Genomic DNA, 23,407 nt, shown 5'->3' with positions numbered 1-23,407 from the left:
TCCCAATTTTTCTTAAAATGGTTCCTTATGTTGTTTGTAGTGAAGAATTATTTAATTAATTTTTTACTATTACTTACTATAAAAATATTTATTTACTTTAATCAAATATAAACTAGTTTTTATTAAAATAAATTATAAAGTAATTATTATAATTACTCGACGATTAATCAATCAAACACAATCAACTCAAACATTCTAATCTTCTTTTGTTGAAGATTTACTCTGCAACGAATCATCAGAAGACTTCACATCATCTGTTTTGTTAAGTTCATTTGGCAAAGGTTGTTTATTGTCTTGCTGTTCTTCAACCTTTTCGTTCTTAGTCGACCTTTCACTTTCGTCTTGGTTCTCGTCACTCACCAATCTACCTTTTTCTGTAGTAATTCTTGGTGTTGGCTCCTCACTTTCTTGTTGTGACGTGGTTGTCGTTTCTGTGTTTTTTGATGTTGTTTTACTGAGTTTGAGTGATTTCCTTTTCTTACTGGAGCTGTCTGAGTCCGACTTGTGTGAAGAAGCCAAACTCTTTTCAAGTATTTCAAGTGCTTTAGAAATTTCCTTGAATGACGGTCTCATGCTGACTTTGTGTTGCCACGACTTCTCTATGAGATTTGCAAAGATGCAGTTTTGAGGAATTTCAAGTCTTTTCCCGCCTCCCACAAACCTCAAAATTGACTCTGAATCCGGGAACTTGTCAGGTGGGTACACGTCTCTTCCAATCCATATCTCCAACATACAAATCGCAAATGAGAACACATCACTCTTCAACGTCATTTGGTCTTTTCTTGAAATTTCAGGCGCCATATACACCGGCGTACCAATATTCTGCAACGCAATTTTGCTTGAAGATTCGATGAAAGACCTAGATGTCCCAAAGTCACTAATTTTCGTCGTAGTTGGGTCGTGTGGATTTTTAGAATACACCAAAATGTTGTCTGTTTTCAAGTCTCTGTGCAAGATGTCATTTTCATGTAAGTACTCCATTCCCTTTGCAACGTCTTGACAGAACCTCACTTTCAAATAGTCTGATATTGGATTCGTCTGCATGAACTTTCTTAATGACCCCAGCTGGCAGAATTCAGTGACTAAACACAACGTGTCTTGTGTTATAACACATCCTATGAAATTGACTATGTATGGACATCTAATACGCTCCATCATCTCAGCTTCTTGTACAAAATTGGGAAGCAAATCCATCATATCAACCAAGTCGCTTTTCATCACTTTAACAGCAACATCCACCTTTCTCCACTCCGCTTTGTAGACAATACCAAATGTTCCGCCTCCAATGGGCGGATGTTGTAAGTGAATTTCTTCATAATCAAGTTTAGTAGACAATGCAGACTCCACTTGCAAATTCAAGTAAACGTGGAACTTTGAAACTTTGGACTTCTTTCTTCGACTAGATGAATTTTTTGATGAACTTTTACTCGACTTGTCTTTTGAAGACGAACGTCCTTTGGACGAGGACGTCGTTGTCTGTGTGGATGGTCTTGTTTCCGAATTTGACACTCTTCTTTTGACTGAGGAACTTGATTTTTCCCCTTCTGAATTCTGTGACGACTGTGATGTTTGGGCAATCAAGTCTGGATTCTCCTTTTTGATTTCTTTGATGATGTTCTGTAGTTTTCCATATCGAAGAGTGATGGGCACTTTTTCATTCAAAACGGTTGTGCATCTTGCAATAAAAGTAATAGTCAGAACAACACTCTCTTTGGGTTTGATTGTTCCAGTGAATGGTTTACACATAATAGAATACTTATTATAATCACCAGCATGAAACGTGAAGTGCAGATTTTCAGTCCAAGTGTTCGTCAGTGTTATTTCGTCTTCACACGGTTCGTCGATTTCTGGGCGTCTCTCTCCAAAGTCAATTGCCTTCTTTGAGAAGTTAAAATACCCGTTTTCCATTTTAAGGTCAATATACTGCGAATTTGTCTTGTCGAAGGGAATGATTGTGTTCTCAAAAATGACCAACTTCTCATCATCTATTTCTTGTCGTATTTTCTTTGTCAGTCGGGAGTATGCAGTAAAAGCCCAGAGTGCCAATAAGGCTGCCATTACCAAATGCCCACCTATGATCTCAGCCATAAACATACCTCCACTTAAATAGTATGAAATAGCTCTGCAACTGACCTCACCGTGGCGGTAATAATGCCCTTCTTGACATTCACATTCAACACAAAAATCTCCAGAATCACACTCTATGTTAGTCTGATTTTTTTAATACCATGAAAGTAAACAAACTTCTTCATCACCATCTACTTGCTTATTGCCACATGTAGCAACTAAACAATATAATCTTGATTTATTGTAGCTTTGAGTACCATTTACACAGAGCTATAAGATGAGTGCCACTTAAACGAAATAATACAAAAGTAAACAAACACAATGATCACATCCAAATCCACCATCACACTTGCTGTTAGCATTTTTTAAGCTGTTACTGTTTTGTTATCAATAAAATACAAACCTCTTCATTTTCATCAATTTGACCATTCCCACATGTTGGTAGAGCACATTTGGTGATGTTATCTATTTTCATAGGAGCAGTACCAAACACACAGTTACACTCAGAAGTACATTGTGTGTCATTATATCCATTTATACTCAATTCACACTCTTCCCCTTTATCAAGTTGACCATTCCCACATAAACTACATGTTCCGTGTTTTAGAACGTAATGTTCATCGCAAGTACAAGCACCCAAGTACGATGAGCATAATCCATGTTCTCCACATTGATCAGTGCACGTCAGCCCAAAATCCAAAACAACTTCAACGTTAGACTCCTCGTGAATTCCAACAAACAAGAAGTACCACCTCTTACTTGAGAACGTGAAAATCATTTTTGGGAGAATGGAGTTGGGGCACCCTTCTGTTTTTGATAATTCACATTTTGCCTTAGAAAAGTCCACACAATCAACGTCCAATGGTTCATCATTTAATGAATATCCATAATCTTCAGGATTAATAGATATCAAGTCAAGACTCAATTTGTCCTCTTTGGAATTACACGTCGAAATGTTTAGAGTTTGGTCGGCACCAGTGAACCTAAACCAATGTCCTTTGGTCAAATCTGTACTACAAACATCAACTGATACCAAACTGTTTTCTTCTGATATATCGATACTCACTCCTTTAGACATATCTGACCAATACAGTCTCTCAGAAGCATACGAACAAACGTGTTTAATTTCACGGATGAATAATTTCAAGTCTCCCATTTTAGACGATGCAAATTTGGTGTGAACAAACATATAATATGGAACATTGGCTTCTGTTTGAATGACAGTTTGTGGTGATAACACGTACTTGGTGGTTCCTTGATTAATCGAAACACACTTTGCATCTGTGGCTTCTTGCTTTTCAATACACTTCTTTTGAACAGTTATCACATACTCACTTCCAACTGCTTTTTGTAAGAACTCGGCATACTCTTTGTCCTCTTGTGTATACTCCTTTTCAACTTGAATGAATATAACTCTTCGAGAATCTGAAGTTAGTTTGAACCAATATCCATATGTGTATGGCTTTTGTTGGTCGACTTCTCTTGTGCATTTATTTATAGACAAATGTTGTTCCTCCAATGTTGGTTGGTTGATGTAGATCGATCCATTAAAAGTTGCTGCATTAATAGAAATAGTAAAATTTGGATTCGCCGAATTGCGCAAGAAAAAGTCGCTACATGTATCAATCGTTTCTTCTTTGAAACTTTTGCAGCGACCTACACCAAACCAGACATAGTCGTCTTGACAACTTTGACAATCTGAGGTGTATCCCGCAGTGGTGTTGCATATCTCACAATAATCAGGTTTGGTGCACCCAGTCAAGCAATTAGCGTCAAAAACACATGAACTTTCACACCCACCAGTAGCTTTGACAGTATACCCATCACCACATAGACAGTCTTCAGTACACCCCTCTGTACCATCACATTCTTCTGAATACAAATCAACTAGTCCATCACCACAAACACTTTTCATATAATACTCTACTTCGGTCACATCAGTGCTTCTCACTGTTATCATTAAAAAAGTTTGAATGACTACATAGACCAAGTGTAATAAGCATCTTGTTTTCATTACTTGAATTACAAGTTGTGCAATTTAGAATTGATACCAAGCTAAAGTCTTTGAAAAAGTGCTTACTTTTAAAACAAACTCATTGAGACTAATTAATTTCCCAAACGTTTCAAACTTTTCCATTTTGTTTTTCTTCATCACATACTTTTTTGATTCTTTGTTCAATACCAATTTTAACAAACAATTATTATAAAGTTGACTATTCCACTTTTTTTGGATAAAAAACAAGAACAAAATTGACAAATTATTATCAAACCACCAAGTAGACTAAATTTCGCATAAATTTTAGATTCATTTTTTTCTATTTATAAACCAACGGTTTTCTCAGTTGTTTTTATCCTTTTAAAACTCCATTTTAGCTATTTATAACTGAAATGTAATTAAAATGTACTATACATATAGTTTTTTGTATAAGTTGTTGTATTACAAAAAAAAAGATGACTGTATTATACTTTTTAATATATAAAGTTATTTGTTTTGAAGTCATTGAAGGATAGAAGTTTGAAGTCAAGTTTCGAAGAACTTGTTATTGTATTAAACCAAAAACAAGAAATAAACACAAGAATTACATTCAAGGCTATGTTCAAACCATTCACAACTATGTTCAATATGTTCTGAGTATCGACATTTTGTTTCTCAGCATCTGGTTAGTCTTTTTAATGCTTTCGATCTTTGCTTTCAGTTCTGCATTAAGCTTTGCTGACGACTCCAATTTGCCTTCCGACCAGCACCTGAGTTCCATTGCAGCAAAGTCGATATTAGTGGAGTCTTCTCTCTTCGATTTAACAGCGGCAAAGACGATATCAAAGTCACCGACGTACTTCTTCGAGATTTTTGGCATTTCGCTTCTAATGATATTGATGATCTGTTGGAGACTTTTCTCTTGTTTTTTCAGGTCGATAGGAGAACTGTAACACAACGATGGGACATTCACTATATTCTCTAACATGTTATCGATGACTTTCCCGATCTCTGTGTTCTCGCTGAGTCTTGTCGAAACAGTGGCTTGGAAGTTCTTCAGCAAATTTGGGAAGCGCATAAATGGGACAAAGAGGTACCTCAAAAAGATGAGGGTAGTGAACGCGTTCTTTGCTTGAATCTCGCCGCGCTTACGCGAAACCTCCATATACAAACTCTTCAATACCATCTTGTGACACACGCTAAAGTCGGCAAAGTGCTTTTGGAGTAACGAGGAAAATGAATAGAAAAGGGTTTCAGCGATGACCTTTACTTCTTCATTGTTTTTTGACTCGAGTTTCTTATCAAGACCGCTTTGTATGATATACTCGACGAGTTTTTGTGAGGTGGAGTTGATCAAAAAAGATCCTTCTGTTGACAAGAAACTTGAATATATCTTAGTGAATGCCCCATTACCTCGAAACAGTTGATTCGCGGAGCACCCGTCGATTTCTCGTCGTGCCAAAACAGTCAACAAGTCGATCAATTTACCTCGAGAGGAGAAGAACGACATCAAAGCCGTGATGTGGGTTGGGACCGGAACTTGTTGTAAAAGCTATTTGTCAATCTTTTTTGTACTCAATATATTAAAAGAATAGAACAAACCCCATCACAATAAGCGTTCAACAAAGGCGATGGATTTGCAAAGAGTAAGCTCTTCAGTAAATCCTCTGTAGAAGACTTTCTGATAGTCGAAGCATCACTCCCTATTCGTGGAGAGAGCGTCTGACTTCTAATTGGAGATGGAAGTTCGGGGGAGGTTTCAAAATAGACGTTCTGTGATACAGGAGAGAGGTTCATTGTAAGTCTGAGGGACATTTGTATGTTTCCAAGTTTGGGAGTTCCTTTAAGTAGTCCAAGGCATTCATCGAATTGCAAAATGACCAAAAATACTCATAATAATGTTCTCCTTATATAAAACAGTAGAAAGTTGAAGAAATTGGGGGTGGAGGTTCCCATATCTTCCCGATTTATGCCACAGAATATCAATATTTAAATCAAAATATATTAAACAATATTTTTGAATCATGTGCTTTTCTATTTCGGGAACAGCGAATATTCCCTCCCCGAGCAATTTTGGAATAAACAAACGCAGTGCTTTTGAGATCCATACGAGTTTATTTTGAAGAGTCCACTGTCTTCATTCGGAATATGTTCGGCATTTGTACTTATTTGCAGAGATGAATCAGTGCAAAACTCCGAATTTGCCGAATTATTTTTACTCAAAATGAATACGAACTCTCCAAAAATGGGGAATTTGCACGTTAAAAATGGAAATTCACAAGTTTTATTTTTTGGAGGTTTTCGTGTTCTTTCATTCAAAAGTTCCCGAACAACAGCACGTTGTACTCTTATGATTTTCGCCGTTTTTTCAGCCCAACCATAAAATTGTTATTGTGAATTGTAGTTTATTTTTAATACATTTTACTAAACTAAATATATTTGTTGTTCATCAATTGGTTTTCTTGTTATTGCGTGTTATGAAACCAAGTATTCTAACAAAATGTACTATTAAATATAGTTTTAAAAAGACTTTTGAACCATTTGAGAATAAAAATAGAAGTTGAATTATAGAACTGAAAAATGGGGTGTCTACTTTTGGGGAAGCCAATAACGGCGACTTTTGACCACATTCGTCAGTTATTTCACTTTTTTTTCAAAAAGTGCTGAGATGGTTGCTATTAAATAAAATAAGAAAATCACCCAACCTTTTTTTTAAGTTTTGATCGTTTTGGAAAATGAGCGATAACGAAAACAACGTGATGTGATTTTTGTGTCTTTTTCTAATGTATTTTTCGGCATTATCGTTAAAAAATCTCCATTTTATGATATTATTAATATATTGAAAAGAAATTATAAATAAATTGTGGATTCTTCTCATCAAATTGTATCACATTCAAACCATCATATAATCATAATATATAATACAACAAAGTGTAAATAATTGTTATTCTAAAAACATATTTTTCTAAAAACGTTATTCCACCCCTTATATTTTTTTTGCAATTGTTTGTTTGTTCTTCTCAAAAAAGGTGCATTTCTTCACTTGACAGTAACTAATAACATTATTACCATATTTAATAATAAATAAATGTCGACGTTCATTTTTTGAAATCCAAATCGATTGTAAACAAAAAACACCTTTTTTTGTTAGGGGAGCAATAATATTCCAGTATTATTTATTATAATACAACAAACTATAATTTATAGCATTTAAAATGGAGAAATCAACATTGACAATCATAATGCTTCATTTTTCGGTTCCACCAATCGTTTCACCAAGTTTTCCACATTTTACTCAAAAATGAGCGAAATCAAAGTTTTTAAAACGTCCATTAAAAATAAATAACATTTTTACAAAATGTTATTGAAATGAAAAACAGAAAACACTAAAACGAATCAAATCAAAGAGTTTTTGCATTACCTTGCCTCGTACTCGACTGCTGATTGTTAGCGATATTGTAGTGGGGTGATGGAAATAACAAACGCTCCGTTGTCCGCTTTTTGTACAAAATTCTTGCGCCGCAACTGAAACAGGCGAGGTTCTCTTGACCGACTTTGAACTCACATTCTTGTCCACACTCTATTTGTTATTGCTTCATGCTCAATACCAACTCGACACAACAGGTGTAATACAAACTCGAACAAATGTAAGTAACTTTATTATTCAGAAGGCTGGTCACAATAGATTTGTCACTCATTGAGTTTATCAGTTTGGAAAACCTAACTAAACCCTTTTTTGTTTTTCTTGGCAATTTTTATTTTTTATTTAAAAAAATTTGAGTCTTAATCTACTTGAACTGATAAATTATTTTACTATCAATTAACTATAGAACTAATAGTTAAATGATATTATTTCACTAATTAAAAATACCATTTGTATTAATAAACCGTTTTTTGAATGCTATACTATATATAGTTTTTTTACAATACAATGTCTAGTACAAGTAAGTAGTATTTATTAGTATTATATCTTAAATGGTTAAAATAACCGTTTAAAAAGACATTTTTAGAATTCAAAACGAATGTATTATATTTAAATTATAATTAATTAATATTAAATACTACAAAAACTATTATTGTTTATTGAAACGCACACAACAAAAACAAAAAAACACACTTGAAAAATTTCGCAATTTTCCTCCCAAAAAGTCGATAAGATAATTTTCTAATAAGTTGGTGTGTTAGAGACTCAAACAAATCCAAAGAGTTAAAGAACTCTTTTATAGATATTATATGTCTTCCTTCAAAGAAAAGATATCATTCTACAAACTTTCTCCCATAGAAGTGGAAGTCGAGAAATGCTGTAGAGACGATCTTAAAGGTGTTAAGGAGAAACACGTTAAAAAAGTGATCGAACTGACACTACAATATCCAAACTCCGTCAAAGAAGCATTACTGAAGCGTTTTAATAAACCATTTACCCCGAAGTCATACACCAACTTTGTATATCTCTCTTTACGACTTTTACTCACGGAAGTCAACCCACTCTTTGTTCTCTCGTTTTCTCAATACTCGGCACCCTTTGAAACGTTATATCGCAAAATAACATCCGAGTCCAATATCTTTATATTAACTTTATCGCAGTACATTGATTATAATATAACACTTGGGAAGAAAGAAAGAAAATTGGATCCAGACTATGTGTGGAGTTTAATGTATGAAGTGAAGTACCAATTTAACTTCTTTTATCTCTTTCGTTTGTTTATTTAATTATATTTAATTAATTCATTTTACTATATATATATCTAGTAATATATAACTATATATATTAATAATATATAGTTATTAAATAATTCTATTATTTATTTATAAGAAAACTAAGAGACAGAAACACTCGAAGACATGCTCCTCTTATTATGCTCTTGCGATTACGCAGATCAAGGTATCTATACAACAGAAACATTCTTCGATTTGGTACAAGTAGTCACTATTCACGTCTCTATAATCTATGTCATGACTCTCGGGGCTTTACGTGAAACTATTAATGGCTTTCTTGTTGTGATTGAAAACACCATTTTCGACAATTTAGAAGTCTGTCTTGACAAGTTTTTAAAAGTGATGGCGGCTACTGTCGAATACTTCTCGACAGAGTCCATCCCTAAAACTAAACAACGAACTCCCGTCGTCCATCTCCTCGACATCTCACAATTCATTCAAATCATTAAACTCCGTCGTAAAATCGAGTTCGACCCGACACTTCAGAAACAACTCTTCCCATTCGACCAATGCGGTGTTGTCGTTCGCGAGAGTCTGAAAATGGTCGACAACGACATAACATTGTTTAAACCATGTGCTCAGTTTGACTCAGCACTTCGCGAAGATAGGTCGTCCTCAAGGTCATCCAGTCGTGGCAAAGGAGATGGGAAGAGTCATCTGAACTTCTTTTCGAAGAGTGGTATGATAACTCCTCCCAAACAGAAGCAAGGAGTGAACAAAAGTCGGTCTTTTTGTATCACCGATCAAAACGAAGACATTATAGAGACTCCAAAGAATGTGAAAAAGAGAGAGAAAATTATTATTAAACACCACGAAGACTCCGATCCCCAAAACAAAGGAATAATGCTTGAGTCGAGCGAACAATAGATGCTATGTAGTAAATTTATCAAATTAATAGTTTTGTGTTAGTTCATGAATAACATTTTGAATCAATAACATTATTTCTGTAATGAAGGTTGCGATATCTCCATCTCTCCAAGTAAGCCATAACAATTGGTACATATGTCAATCACTTTTTGATTCTGCGCAGTCACCGCATCAAGCAAAAACTGGTCGATAAGTGCGTGGAGGCGATTTCCAAGATCACCAAAAGTCTCTGTGCCATGAGTCTGTTTGTCTGTACCATCGACGCTATTTTATAGTAAAAAGACTAGTATTAAGTATAGTTCAAACAAACTAGATATCTCAACAGAGCAATTTGCTGTTTCGAAGGTGTGAACTAAATATTTAACCATCTCTAACTGGTAACATGCGACTTCGAGTTGTTCTGCACTTTTGGGATTTTCCAAATTTTTGTTAAGTCTGTCATAACAGCGTGTGATTTTTTGCTCATTTTTATCCTTTTCGTTTTGCTCTTCTGTTTTGTACTTGAGTGTGAGGGTTTCTATGAGTTTTGATATTCGATCTTGAATTGCCCGAATCTGCTCCGTTGTCGACTTCTCTAAAACCATCATCGGATATTTAATCTCATTGGTTAATTCCTTGATCTCGGATAACGTTTTGGAAAGAAAGACAAGTTCTTCAAAACGAGAATTTATCAGTTCTACTAAAGCGTCTTTGTTTTTCGTTTGGTAATCTTTTAATTCCCCGGATATGGCGTCAAGATCACCTTCATTTTCACATTTAGCTACGCATTCCCAAACGTCAAAGTCGTTATAATCAGTTATATATGAAAGAATTTGTTTTCTAGACGACGTGCTCATTCGTTTTGGTCTCTTTTTTAGTTACAAGTTTTTTTTATTTTTTTGTATACAAATAACTATAATTAATAAAATAATTATAGTTATTTAATTAATTGATGATTAATTTAATTAGTGTTTGTAATTTAAATTAAAACTATTAATATTTGCTGAAAAACTATAAACGAGTTTAAGAGTAAAAATAAAAAAAATCTTGATGGCGTTTTTTAAATTTCTATTATAATTTATTGTTAAGAATCTAATCAATTATCTTGATGTAATGTATTAATTTATTATAATTAATAGTAATAATATAATACAATAAAAATGCATGAATTAGTGAGAATTTACATAAACGACTGAACGTGCAGCACAAACAGAAAGGAATGAATAGACAAGAATTGTAGATGCAACAATAATATAAAACGTGTTTTGGAAGTCGCATATTTCGAAACAAAACGCAAGTGCAAGTAAAAAGTTACAACACAAAGAAATAAAATTGTAAAGAACGAAACCAAACGATTCGTCTTCTTTAAAAAGTAAATATCGTTTTGAGAACCACCCACGGGTGTATTTCACTAAATTGATATTTGAGGAACAAAACAATATTCCAATGGAATGAGAAACACGGAAAAAAATCGCCACGATAGTCCCACAAATCATAACCCAATCGCTTAAATCTTTTTTGTTACTAGAAAACCGTAGTAGAAGACCAAAACTCAATATAACAGCACTTGGAGTGTAAAAAATCAACTGGAACAACCGAACTCGACCTTCGTTAACTTTTCTGAACCATTTAAAACTAGAAAATAAACTATACAACACAAGCAATACAAGCCCAGGGATAACTGCGCTCCTTGTTGACTTTATCGACCACAAAAAAACTCCAAAACCTATCACTAATATTACTGAGCTTCTGAGTAAGGTGTTGACAACTCCATTTTTATCAAAGAGTTCGTATTGTATCAAAATCCCATACCACGAAATACATTTATAGACCTGTCTTAAGTGATTGTACGCGTTCAGTTTATCTAAGTCCCTCACCCACATAACTTCTATGAAAGGTAATCCACCATAGAATAATATAGACGGTATCAGTAATATTCCATAGAGTGGATTTTCATGGATAAAACTTGCACTAAAAAATGAGAAGAAGACGATTGAACAAATTAAGCAAAACAATTCGACAAAAACATTATTGAAAATCATTCGAGTTGTTGTTATAAATGTTATTGTGTTACTCATACCAATTTGTTTGTTAATATATGACTCACCATACTTCTCCATAAATTCATCAAAACAAGACCCAACGTCCGGCGCATTGGAAACACCGGCAATCTCTTTCCATATATCAATGTCGTCATCATATCGATTCATTCGTTTACATGTCATTGTCACTCGTAGGAACGAAAAGAGGTCCAAATTACTTAGAATTTTACGAAGAACGTCATCATCAAGACTGACAAACCCTCGGTTATTACTAAAAAGAGAAACATTTGACTCTGAAAGTAATATCGAATCTTCAGTCAGTTTTGGTGCTATTGTAAACTCAGACTCTTCACTCGTAGACATATGGTTTCTAGTTCATCTTTGTATTTATTTAAATTAGATGATAAAATGTATTATGTTTATACTATTATTTTACTAATTTGTATGGTACATTTTTCTTAACAATACCAAAAACAATTCAAATTGTTCAATCCAGAATATTTTATATAATTATTATATTAGTATATTATAGTTTTAAAATGGTTACTGGTATGTGAAGCTCTGTAGTATATTTTATAGTATAACAAATTAAAAATAAAACTATAAAACTCAATGAGTAAAACTCCACACAAATACATTCCCATTATCAAGATTATTTCACACAACGAGACATTAACCACTGACGACGTCAAAGCTCTTTGTGAACAAAATGGAAAGGTGGGCCGCATAAAAGAACTTCCGTCTCAGAAATTTGCATATTACGTCTCGTTTGAAACAGTCGAGCAAGCTCAAACTGCTTTTGAGGTGCTTTCACAAAACAAGGATTTTACTATTTCAAAACCTTAACTTTCTTATTATATTTTGAATAATACCATTTTAATTGTTTTTTACTATATATATAGAATTTGTATTAGTTATTTAAAACTGGTGTTCGGCATTATCGAATAAATATAACAAAATTAATGGTTTGTGGTTCATACACTTAACCAATAAGATAATATTGCCAGTAAAACTCCAAATAGAAACACCTCGACGCTAAATTATATTTACCAAAATATCACCAAATTGACTCAACACACTAAGTGCTGAAATTGTGATAAAAAATGATAAATTAAGAGGGAAAAATATACTGTTTGGTACACAAATGGTGACGTAATGCATTAGCTGCGTATTTTGGAGACAATTGCGCACAACTAAGCAAGAAGTAATAAAAGAACTATAAAAAACTATTTACCGCCTCCTTGAAGAATATGAACAACTTCCCATTGGAGGTGGTGTAAAAAATCCAACTCAAAATTAATAAACCGCATGAATTCAGTCGAGAAACAACTTGTGAACGGCATTGTACGCAAGCGTGAGACGACTGAGTGGAGTGATGCAATTAACAAAGTCAACAAAAGTGCTATGTCTGAGGAAGAGCGTAAGTTATATGACCAAGGGAACATATTATACAAGTTTGTGGTTTTGTTACATCATTTATAAATAAAAGCTTTTAATAGTTAATTATTAAATAAAATTCAATATAATGCAGTTTAGTTTATTTAATTAATAATTACTAATATTAAAATAATACAGACAAATACTCAGGAATAGAGAACAACCCGTCGAACAAATAGACCCAAATGAAGGAAAAACGTTGGAAGAAGTCGACGAGTTACTCGAAGATGATGACAGTGACGAAGAACTTCAGAAAATCAAAGAACGACGAATCGCACAGTTAAAAGCACAAGCAGAGAAAAACAAATATAAAGAAGTCACTGAACTGACTGCTGGGGAGTATAAGACGGAGGTCACAGAAGCTTCAAAACAATGTTTTGTTGTTGTCTTATTATACAAAAATGGGATTGAGCCTTGCAGAATATTAGAAACAAGACTCGCAGAGTTGGCAGTCAAAAAGAGAGCAACCAAATTCGTGAAGATTCTTAGTCACCTTGCTATTCCTAACTACCCAGACAAACTCCTCCCTACTCTTATCGTCTACAGAAACACTAACCATGTCAAACAATTCATCGGCTTGGCAGAGTTCGGTGGAAATTTCATGACTTGCGACGGTTTGTTTTTACTGTACTATATATTATAATATTGTTATTTATTCAAATCAGTATCAATTGTTGTATTAATAAATATAATTTATTATAATATATGTATTATATCATTATTTGCTGTACTAGAAGTAACATAAAATTAACTATAAGATTTGGAGTGGGCTCTCTCCAGAGTTGGAGCTGTTGAAACAACATTGAAGGCCGACCCAAGAGAAAAGAAACACACTAAATTCAGCGGAGGAATTTTCTCGAAGGAGCGTAACTCGTCGGATGATGACTTGAGCGACGATTAACTATAATTGAGTTTTACTATAAATTCTAGTTAATTTTTTTAAATTTTTATAATTGTTTTTATAATAAATATTATAGTATTTATTTAATAAAAAAAGCAAACTATAAACAATTACAAACAGAACTATTAAATCAAAGTTATAAAAACATTAATCCTCGTAGTCTGCGTCTTCTGCGAGTGTATCAACATTCTTCTTCACGTTGATGTTATATACTTGAGCAGTACCAATGTCGTCCTCTTCCATGAAATCTGCATTAAACGAATCATCGTTCTGGTACTGCACCTTTTTTCCATAAAGAACTTTCTTAGAAATTTCTTTCTTCTGTCGTTGAGGCTTTTTTGGTTGCTTTTTCAACCATAAGTCAAGCTTCATAGGGTCTTCACCTGCCATGTCTCGAACTACTGAACGCTGTGCTTGTGTCTGCTGGAAGTAGAGCAACATGTCCATCTTTTCTTGGGCTTCGTCATACCCTTCGGGCTTTCGTATAATTTCAAGACGTTCACCACAAAAAAGACACTTGCCAGGAACCTCTTCGGAACAATGAATCCGTCCACAACTTTGACAATTCGCCGCTGCACGGTGCTCGGTACCAAAACACCCACACTCACGTCGTCCTACTTTCTCATTTGTTTTTAAGGTCGGAAATTTGGCTCCTTTTTTCATGGTGTGGTTTTTGAAGTTTGTCTCGCAGGTTTTTATATCGAGCATTGAACTATATTTCTTTAATAATAAAACTATTGTTTTATAATAGAAATATTTTTAATAGAAAACGTCTATTATAAATGGTTTGAATCTTAATTCATTATAATGGACGTTTTTTATAAAGACTCAGACTTTAATTATAACTTAAGATTGTGACGAAGAGATAGTAACTCTCTTTGTTTTCGATCAAAACATGTATTTGAAGTGGAGAAAAACTTACCACTGAATCATTTTTGTATTCAAAAGTATTTAATCACTGCCCATTAAGTCCAAAGTGCATAACGTTATTTAACACTTTACATTCTAACCTTTATTTATTTATCTTTTGCTAATCAATACAGATAAAAATCAACAACAATTTCTAAATTAAGTCTGTTATTATTATAATAGTAAAACAATAATAATTAATTGGTTTTATTATATTAAGTCATAACTATAATATTATTTTTGTTTAATAATAACATTTCAGGTTTAATTGATATCAAATCAATTGTCTGGATAGCTGTTTTTTTTGATTTATTCGTTACCAAAAAAAAATTCTAGATGATTTACATTTAAGTTTTTAGTTATTTTTTATTAGGAAAAATACTAAACTCTCATTTTTTCCCTAATTTGATATTTATTTTAATATTAACACTAACTTTTTTAATTCTTACACAGTTTCCATTGGCAAAATAAAATAGTGAGAAAAACGAATTTTAGAAAAGGTTTTTTAGTTTTGAAATATAAGAATAATTACAAGTCCAAAGTAAATTGCCCCATTTCACAGGAAATAATTGAGTATTTATAGTCACTCTCTCACAATTGAATTAAATTCAAAGTAATAAAAATAGATTCAAATTGTTCACCTTGTTTTAAGAATAAATCCTTAACTTTAAATGCGATAATTTTATTATTTGAATGTATGTGTTGATATTTACGTTGTTATCATTATCCCTTGCACTCCAGTGGTGTTGGGAGCGCGGGGTAATCCAGTGCTTTTCTGATAATGTGACCAATTGCAACACTTCTTTATTTGAACAAAATGACGTTTTTCTAAAGTTACATAATTATAACTACGAGAAATTTGATATTTCATGTTATAACACAACAATACTCAACATTGACATTTCTCAAACAACCAACATGTTGAATATGTCTTTGAATAACACCTCTCTAATAGTGAAACGGAATGGCTACATTATAATTAACAAGATAATTAGTACAGAGGTCTTTGCTTTGAACACTTTGTATTCAAGTCCAAACAATATTTCTCAATTAAAGACGGCCGATTGTGGGCGATCAAATTGTTATGAATGTTTAGACTCAAGAAGTTGTAAAAAATGCAAAGATGGGTATAGCCCTTATTATAAAAGTAGTTCGCCAAATACTGTTCGTTGTTCAAAGGACGATGGCAAACGTTGGTGGTGTGGATTTAAAAATGAAAATTATCTTGATGACTCTAAAAATTGTTATGTTAAAAATTGTTTAAATCCATCTTCAAGCCCAAAAGATAGTCCTGGAAAGTGTACTCGATGTAAAGACGGGTATTATTTAACAAAAACCAGTTTTGATTTTTGTAACAAATGTTATGAAATTTGCAAAACATGTTCCAATGCTTGGTCATGTGATTCATGCTTTGATTATGACTACCCGTATTTATATGAAGGCACATGTAACAAGTGTCCCCAAGGATTCTATATTGATTACAACAATCGATGTCAAAAGTGTTCAACTGGTTGTTTAAAATGTTATAACAAAGAAAGGTGCGAACAGTGTGAACCAACATACCCCTATTACTACAACAGGCTTTGCCATCAATGTGAAGAAGGAAAGTACATGACTACAAAAGGATGTACAAATTGCATGAATGGGTGTGATGACTGTTTTGCATTAGAAGAGTGTAATCAATGCAAAGAGGGATTTTACATGAATAACAATATATGTAATGAATGTCCAATTGGATGTTCAAGCTGTGATAGTGAAGATGGTGATATTCGGTGTTACTCGTGTGTGTCTGGGTATTATCAATCATATGGTCATTGTTATACATGTAATGAAGGGTGTTTAACTTGTATTGATTCGGATATGTGTGATGCTTGTAAAGAAGGTTATTACTTATCCTTTTCATTTGATCAAGATTATCCATTTTATGGTGTTTGTAAAAAATGTCCCAATGGATGTTCATCTTGCAATTTTCTATTATCATGTAAAACGTGCTTCTCTGGGTTTTATTTAGACTCTAATGAATGTTTGTCATGTCAATCAAATTGTGACAAATGTGATGCTACACGGTGTTTTAATTGTTCGAATGGGCATTACCTTATGAATGGGAGTTGTGTACAATGCCCAGATTCATGTGCTACCTGTTCAAATTATGAAGCAAGGTGTTTGGTGTGTCAACCGAATTATGTATTTAGTTTGTCGAGTGATGTCGAGTGTGAAACGTGTTCAACATTTGACTCAAATTGTACCAAATGTGTTTCAACATCCAAAAGAGAATGTCGTGAATGTGTTTTGGGCTACTACCCTTCTGTAACAGGAGAATGTATTCCTTGTTCTTCAACGTGTACGCCACAAGGGTGTAATGTTCAAACTGGAACATGTAACATTTGTGCAACAAATTATACAAAAAAAGCCGAAGAATCTCAAATTGACTGTGACCCATGTTCTTCACTCGATGAGAATTGTGAAACTTGCTCACAAAAACTACGGTCATGTATTAGATGCCAAAAAGGGACTTACCCACAAAATGTTGATCCGTTTAAATGTGTTGATTGTGATGAAACATGTGGTGGCGAGTGTAATGTGACAACTGGATATTGCACTTCATGTGCACCTGGCTATGTTTTGGTGCTCAACAAAGATTCTCTGACTTGTCAGACATGTTTCTTATTTGATCAAAATTGTGAAGTTTGTGCAGAAGGTGGTGTTCGTAATTGTACAAATTGTAAAGAGACATTTAAACCAAACAGTGAAGGAGGTCAATGTATTCAATGTGACACATCTTGTAGTCAAAATTGCAATGGAACAACTGGAATTTGTTTGTTGTGTAACGAAGGGTATGTTCCATTTAAAGAACCACAACAAACATGTGAAATTTGCGCTCAATTTGATGAATATTGTGTGCAGTGTACAAATGACAATACAAGAAGTTGTTTAGAGTGTCAAAAAGGGTGGTATCCCACTCAACAAAACGATGAAATAATTTGTGTTCCATGTGACTCTTCATGTGCTGAATGTGATCCAAGAGATGGTACATGCACCAAATGTAATTATACGAATTGGGTAATAACAAACCCACTTTCACTGAAATGCGAGAGTTGCACAACTTTTGCAGCTGAATGTGAAATGTGTTCAGACGATTTTAAGAGAAATTGTACTACCTGTGTTGAAGGGAAAAGACCTGACATTATAAGTGGGAAGTGTACTGATTGTGGAGTAAATTGTGTGGAAAGTCAGTGTAATAGCACAACTGGAATTTGTAACAAATGTATTACAAATTATGTTTTTAACTCTCCACGCGACGAGAATTGTATATTGTGTTCGCTCTTTGATAATAATTGTGTTGAATGTTCTGATGATTCATCGAGAAAATGTATCAAATGCAAACTCGGGTTGTACCCAAAAGAAGAAAACCAATTTACATGTCAAGCATGTGACACAACATGTGGTGACGATTGCAACGCAACAACTGGATTTTGTAATAGTTGTCAAGCTTATCACGTGCTTTATGATGAACCGTCTTTGACGTGTCAAATGTGCACTGATTTTGATAGCAATTGTCAGACTTGTTACTCAAATAAGAGAGCATGTAAAGTTTGTCAGGAAGGGATGTACCCAGATGAAGTAAGTGGGGTGTGTAAGCAATGCAATGAAACGTGTAATAACAAGTGTAATACGAGTGATGGGACATGCACTGCTTGTATAACAAACTACGCATTTACAGACCCACCAGGACTTTATTGTATTCCATGCAAAGAATTTGACCAAAACTGCAAACAATGTGGTCAAACGACATTCAAAAAATGTTACGAGTGTGAGACTGATTTCCGTCCAGACCCAATAACAGGGAAGTGTGTTGGTTGTGCAGACGGTTGTCAAAAATGTGGAGCCATAACTGGTAAATGTACTATTTGCAAAGACGGGTATGTTCCAAACGACCCTCAAAATGAGAGTTGTATTCTTTGTGACCAATTTGACACAAAGTGTGAAAAGTGTTCAAAAAATTTTGAAAGGAAGTGTATCACATGTAAAGATCATCAAAACTATCCTCAATTGGGTGTGTGTGATGTTTGCAATACAACATGTGGTGGAGCATGTAATCCCACTACAGGGTATTGTGAATCATGTTTGCCTAATTATATGTTCACAGATCCACCTTCAACATCTTGTGAAACATGTGAAGAGTTCGAACCCAACTGTATGGAAGGATTTTGTGAATCAAATTTCACTCGTGGATGTACAAAGTGTAAAAGTGGTATGTATCCACAACAAAATGGAAGGTGTGGTGATTGTGACCCGACATGCGGCAATAAATGTGATGGGACAACTGGTGCTTGTACTGGATGTAACACAAATCACGTTTTTGTTTCTGATGATTCAAAAGTCTGTATACCATGTGAAACGTATGACACTAATTGTATCACATGTAATGATCAGTATAAGGCTGAGAAGTGTGTTAAGTGTAAAAATGGATATTATCCATATACCAATGGGACGTGCATTCTTTGTGACTCGACTTGTGGTGGAAAATGCAATACAGAAAATGGTGAATGCACTGGATGTCAAGATGATTATGTGATGAGTGGAATGAACTGTATCACATGTGAACAACACAACATCAACTGTTCGACATGTGACAAATTGGGTTTGGGAACATGCCAAGTGTGTAAAAACAATAACTATGCTCAAGATGGGATTTGTATACCATGTGAGTCGACATGTGACAACTGTGATGGAGTTACAGGGAAGTGCACAACGTGCCAATACAATCTGGTTGAAACGGAAAAAGGCAGTGGAAAGTGTGAAGAGTGTAAAAAATTCGATTCGAATTGTTCGCTGTGTGCGAGTGATTCATCACGAAATTGCACGAAATGTGAGTCTGGGTATTACCCTGTATTACAATCGAACGAGAGTAAAATGTGTGAGCCATGTGATTCATCATGTAATGGAATTTGTGATGTTTCGTTTGGCTACTGCTTAGGATGTATTGACAATTTTGTTCTCATTAATTCGACAAGTTATGTTTGTGAAAATTGCACATCTTTTGATTCAAATTGTGAGAGGTGTTCATCTACTTTTGAAAGGAAGTGCACAAGCTGTAAACCGACATTCAAACCAAGTCAAAGTGGAAAGTGTGAACTTTGCAATGAGACATGTAAAGATAATTGTGATAGCACAACTGGATATTGTACTTCATGTAATGCAAATTACGTTTTATCAAATCCACCTTCATCAAGTTGCATCACTTGTAAAACGTATGACACAAAGTGTGTGGAGTGTCCGGGAGGTGTTGAGAGAAAATGTAACAACTGTGAGTCGGGGTATTATCCAAAAACTGTTGGTGATATGAAGTGTCAACAATGCCATGAAACATGTGGTGGAAAGTGTGACACGATAACTGGAATGTGTGTTGGATGCAAAATTGGATATGTTCCAAATATCACAACATCGCTTCAATGCATCATATGTACAGACTTTGATATCAACTGTGTGGAGTGTGTAACTGATGAAAGAAAGTGTAAAAAATGCAAGCCTGGGATGTATCCAGATGAACAAAGTGGGGCGTGTAAAAGTTGTGATACTACATGTGATTCGCAGTGTGAAACATTTTCTGGTATTTGCACCGGATGTTCTTCAAATCATATATTTAATGATCCAAAAGATAAGAAGTGTGCCACTTGTTCGTCTTTTGATTCAAATTGTTCATCTTGTTCTTCAGATTTTACTCGTAAATGTACGTTATGCAACACCAATTATTACCCAGACATCACTTCAAATAAATGTGTTGAATGTAACACGATAGACAACTGTAAAACGTGTTCTCCGAGTAATATGTATTGTTTAACATGTCAAGATCCTTACATTCAAAAGAATGGAATGTGTGAAAGTTGCCCAATTGGCTTTTTCAAAGAGAGTGAAACCAAATGTGGGGAGTGTTACAACTTCATTGAAAAGTGTAATCTTTGCGACACACTTTCTGTAGGAAAAGCGAAGTGCACCAAGTGTATTTATCCCTTTGCAATCAAAAATGGGAAGTGTGACTGGTGTGGAAGTGGGGAACTTAATGATAAACAAAATGGTGTGTGTATCAACACAAATAACAGTTGTTATTCACCAACAAACAATACTTTCTGTATCAAATGTGGTAAAGATGCTTTTCTATCAAATGGAAGTTGTGTTGTTGATTCAAATTGTGAATCTGATTCTTCTCTCTCGTTGACTTCATGTGACTGTTCCTCTCAAATTTCTACAAATTCGAAGTGCATGGAGATGTTATCAAAATGTAAATATCAACAATCCTTCAAACAAAGCACCAGCTGCATTTCATGTCAAGATAATAATATCTTAAACGAAGAGAAATGTGTTGGTGTAACAACAAATGAAGTAATAAGAAATCAAATCGTTTATATGTGTGAAACTGGGAAATATCTTACAGTCGATAATAAATGTCAAGACTGTGATTCAAAGACCATGATATGTACCAACATAAACAATTTGTCCCTTTCTCTTTTGTGTAAACCAAACTATATTTTCACATTAAAAGATTCGTTGTGTTCCGATGATACAAATTGTGCCTCTATTAAAAACAACGAGTGTGTCAAATGTTATAATGACAACTTTGAGGTTTCCAAAGGGAAGTGCACGAAGTGTAAGAATGATAATTGTGCACTTTGTGTTGGTGGAAAGTGCCAAATGTGTTCCGCAAATCATTTAATGTATTCTGATAACCAATGCGTTGCAAAGGAATTGGTGAACTGCATGAGTTCGAGTCATAGTGGTTGTACACAATGTAAAGAAGAGTTTTACCAAATAGACGGCAAAAATGTTGAAGGGAAGTACGAGTTTTGTGCCAAAACAGATACTAAATTACGCTGTAAATATTACTCTCCAAATCAATTAAAGTGCATTGAATGTCTCAACGCATATAGTCTCAAAAATGGGATTTGTGCAGAAACATTTGACGATGAAACATTTGAAGAAGAGAACCAGACTGAAGCGTTTAATAGTTTAAAAGGCGACTTAAAAACACAAGAAATGGTTGAGTGTCAAATAAGAAACAACAAAGGATGTCAACGGTGTTATGATGGCTATTTTTTGAGTGATACTATTTGTGTGAAGTGTTTGAATGACTGTTTGAGTTGTTTCAATTCTTCATATTGCACTTCGTGTTCTTCTGAGCATTTTCTTGACTCGTTTATGAAGTGTCAGACGCTTGGAAATTTGGCCAAAAGATGTGAAATTTCTTTGCCTTCTGGAATAGGATGTGCAATATGCAAAAAAGGTTATTACAAGACCGAAAAAGACTGTAAAGAGTGTGACGGTTCTTGTCATGAATGTGTGAAGAAAGATGAGTGTTTGTCGTGTAAAGAAGGGTACTTTAAAATATCTACAGAGTCGACCAAATTGTGTTTATCGAATTCTACACTCAACAATTGCACAAAATCGACATCAGAAGGGTGTGTTCTATGTGAAGAATCCTTCTACTTACAAAACGGTCGTTGTTTTGTGTGTGAAAATGATTGCTTGACATGTAGAAACGGTAACATGTGTGAAACGTGTCGAACTGATCATGTTTTGGTTAAAGGAAGGTGTGTCCATTACACTACAATTCAACATTGTATCCAAGCAGAAAACTCACAATGTGTTGCTTGTGAAGGCAGTAACAGACCATCAGATGATGGTGAGAGTTGTGTGTACAAAACAAATTATGGTGTTGTTATTGGGATACCTGTCGCTGTATTTATAGTGTTTATTATACTCATAGCAATAGTGTTAGTCGTTGTATTCCTTATCATTATGAAGAAGAAAGAAAAAAAGAAAATGAAGAACATTTGTGTGTTTGAAATGAAGCGATCGAATATCGAGATGGTTCAAATCAATTCAGTGCTATCGTCGAATAAGAAGTCAATTAAATTCAATTTAAATGACGACAATCCCATTCCAGTCGATGAAGAGACTAGAGACTTGATATGTATCGGCAATCAATCAAAACACAATATGAAAGTACAGTTCAGTGTTATTGAAGGGTGTGACCATTACGAAATACGATCAGTGCCGACTTTGATTTCCTTAAAGAAAGGAGAAGCCTGTGAATTTGAGATCTTCATCAAACCGTTATGTTCATGTCGTATAGAAGAGTGTATAATGGTCATTGGATTGGATATAGAAACTGGTGTACAATACAACGAGAAGATTACAGTACAAACAACAACAAAGAACTCCACCAAATTAGACTACCACGAGTTACTAGAAGAGAAGAAACTTGGCGAAGGATCTTTTGGTATTGTGTTTAAAGGACTTTACAGAGGCAAAACAGTAGCAATCAAGAAGATGAAGAATACACAAGCCACAAAGAGTGCAATAGATGAATTCACTAAAGAAGTTGCGATGTTAGACAAGTTCAGAAGTGATTATATCATCCACTTCTATGGAGCGTGTTACATCCCCAGTCACGTCTGTATGGTCACCGAATATGCAGAACATGGAAGTCTTGCTGACATGTTTTCCCATGAAGAA

The 23,407-nt window shown here is 34.3% G+C and overlaps 7 protein-coding genes across 7 annotated transcripts; 3 read left to right on the top strand and 4 right to left on the bottom strand.

Moving 5' to 3' along the window:
- Nucleotides 1-195: 195 nt before the first annotated feature.
- EIN_024040 (serine-threonine protein kinase, putative) lies at nucleotides 196-4,081 on the bottom strand (the record flags this gene model as incomplete). The annotated part of the gene is made up of 4 exons (XM_004257418.1): nucleotides 196-2,199; nucleotides 2,245-2,337; nucleotides 2,386-2,415; nucleotides 2,471-4,081. 4 exons carry the CDS (start codon nucleotides 4,079-4,081, stop codon nucleotides 196-198), a joined length of 3,738 nt encoding a protein of 1,245 aa, XP_004257466.1.
- A 604-nt stretch (nucleotides 4,082-4,685) lies between these two features.
- EIN_024030 (hypothetical protein) lies at nucleotides 4,686-5,857 on the bottom strand (the record flags this gene model as incomplete). Its single annotated transcript, XM_004257417.1, has 2 exons — nucleotides 4,686-5,594; nucleotides 5,645-5,857. The coding sequence occupies 2 exons, from the start codon at nucleotides 5,855-5,857 to the stop codon at nucleotides 4,686-4,688; spliced, it is 1,122 nt and encodes a 373-aa protein (XP_004257465.1).
- A 2,418-nt stretch (nucleotides 5,858-8,275) lies between these two features.
- EIN_024020 (hypothetical protein) lies at nucleotides 8,276-9,625 on the top strand (the record flags this gene model as incomplete). Its single annotated transcript, XM_004257416.1, has 2 exons — nucleotides 8,276-8,738; nucleotides 8,871-9,625. The coding sequence occupies 2 exons, from the start codon at nucleotides 8,276-8,278 to the stop codon at nucleotides 9,623-9,625; spliced, it is 1,218 nt and encodes a 405-aa protein (XP_004257464.1).
- A 71-nt stretch (nucleotides 9,626-9,696) lies between these two features.
- EIN_024010 (hypothetical protein) lies at nucleotides 9,697-10,461 on the bottom strand (the record flags this gene model as incomplete). The annotated part of the gene is made up of 2 exons (XM_004257415.1): nucleotides 9,697-9,854; nucleotides 9,936-10,461. The coding sequence occupies 2 exons, from the start codon at nucleotides 10,459-10,461 to the stop codon at nucleotides 9,697-9,699; spliced, it is 684 nt and encodes a 227-aa protein (XP_004257463.1).
- A 2,493-nt stretch (nucleotides 10,462-12,954) lies between these two features.
- On the top strand, nucleotides 12,955-13,984 carry EIN_024000 (hypothetical protein; the record flags this gene model as incomplete). Its single annotated transcript, XM_004257414.1, has 3 exons — nucleotides 12,955-13,100; nucleotides 13,240-13,697; nucleotides 13,842-13,984. 3 exons carry the CDS (start codon nucleotides 12,955-12,957, stop codon nucleotides 13,982-13,984), a joined length of 747 nt encoding a protein of 248 aa, XP_004257462.1.
- A 147-nt stretch (nucleotides 13,985-14,131) lies between these two features.
- On the bottom strand, nucleotides 14,132-14,647 carry EIN_023990 (hypothetical protein; the record flags this gene model as incomplete). The annotated part of the gene is made up of 1 exon (XM_004257413.1): nucleotides 14,132-14,647. The coding sequence occupies one exon, from the start codon at nucleotides 14,645-14,647 to the stop codon at nucleotides 14,132-14,134; it is 516 nt and encodes a 171-aa protein (XP_004257461.1).
- A 939-nt stretch (nucleotides 14,648-15,586) lies between these two features.
- Nucleotides 15,587-23,407, top strand: EIN_023980 (insect antifreeze protein repeat containing protein; the record flags this gene model as incomplete). The annotated part of the gene is made up of 1 exon (XM_004257412.1): nucleotides 15,587-23,407. A coding segment is annotated over one exon (7,821 nt), but the record flags the coding sequence as incomplete, so codon positions are not given.

Source organism: Entamoeba invadens, assembly GCF_000330505.1.
Source record: "Entamoeba invadens IP1 unplaced genomic scaffold scaff_1105074724629, whole genome shotgun sequence".
Lineage (NCBI taxonomy): Eukaryota > Evosea > Mastigamoebida > Endamoebidae > Entamoeba > Entamoeba invadens.
Note: the sequence above shows the minus strand (reverse complement) of the source record. Positions and strands in the feature narration are given on the sequence as shown.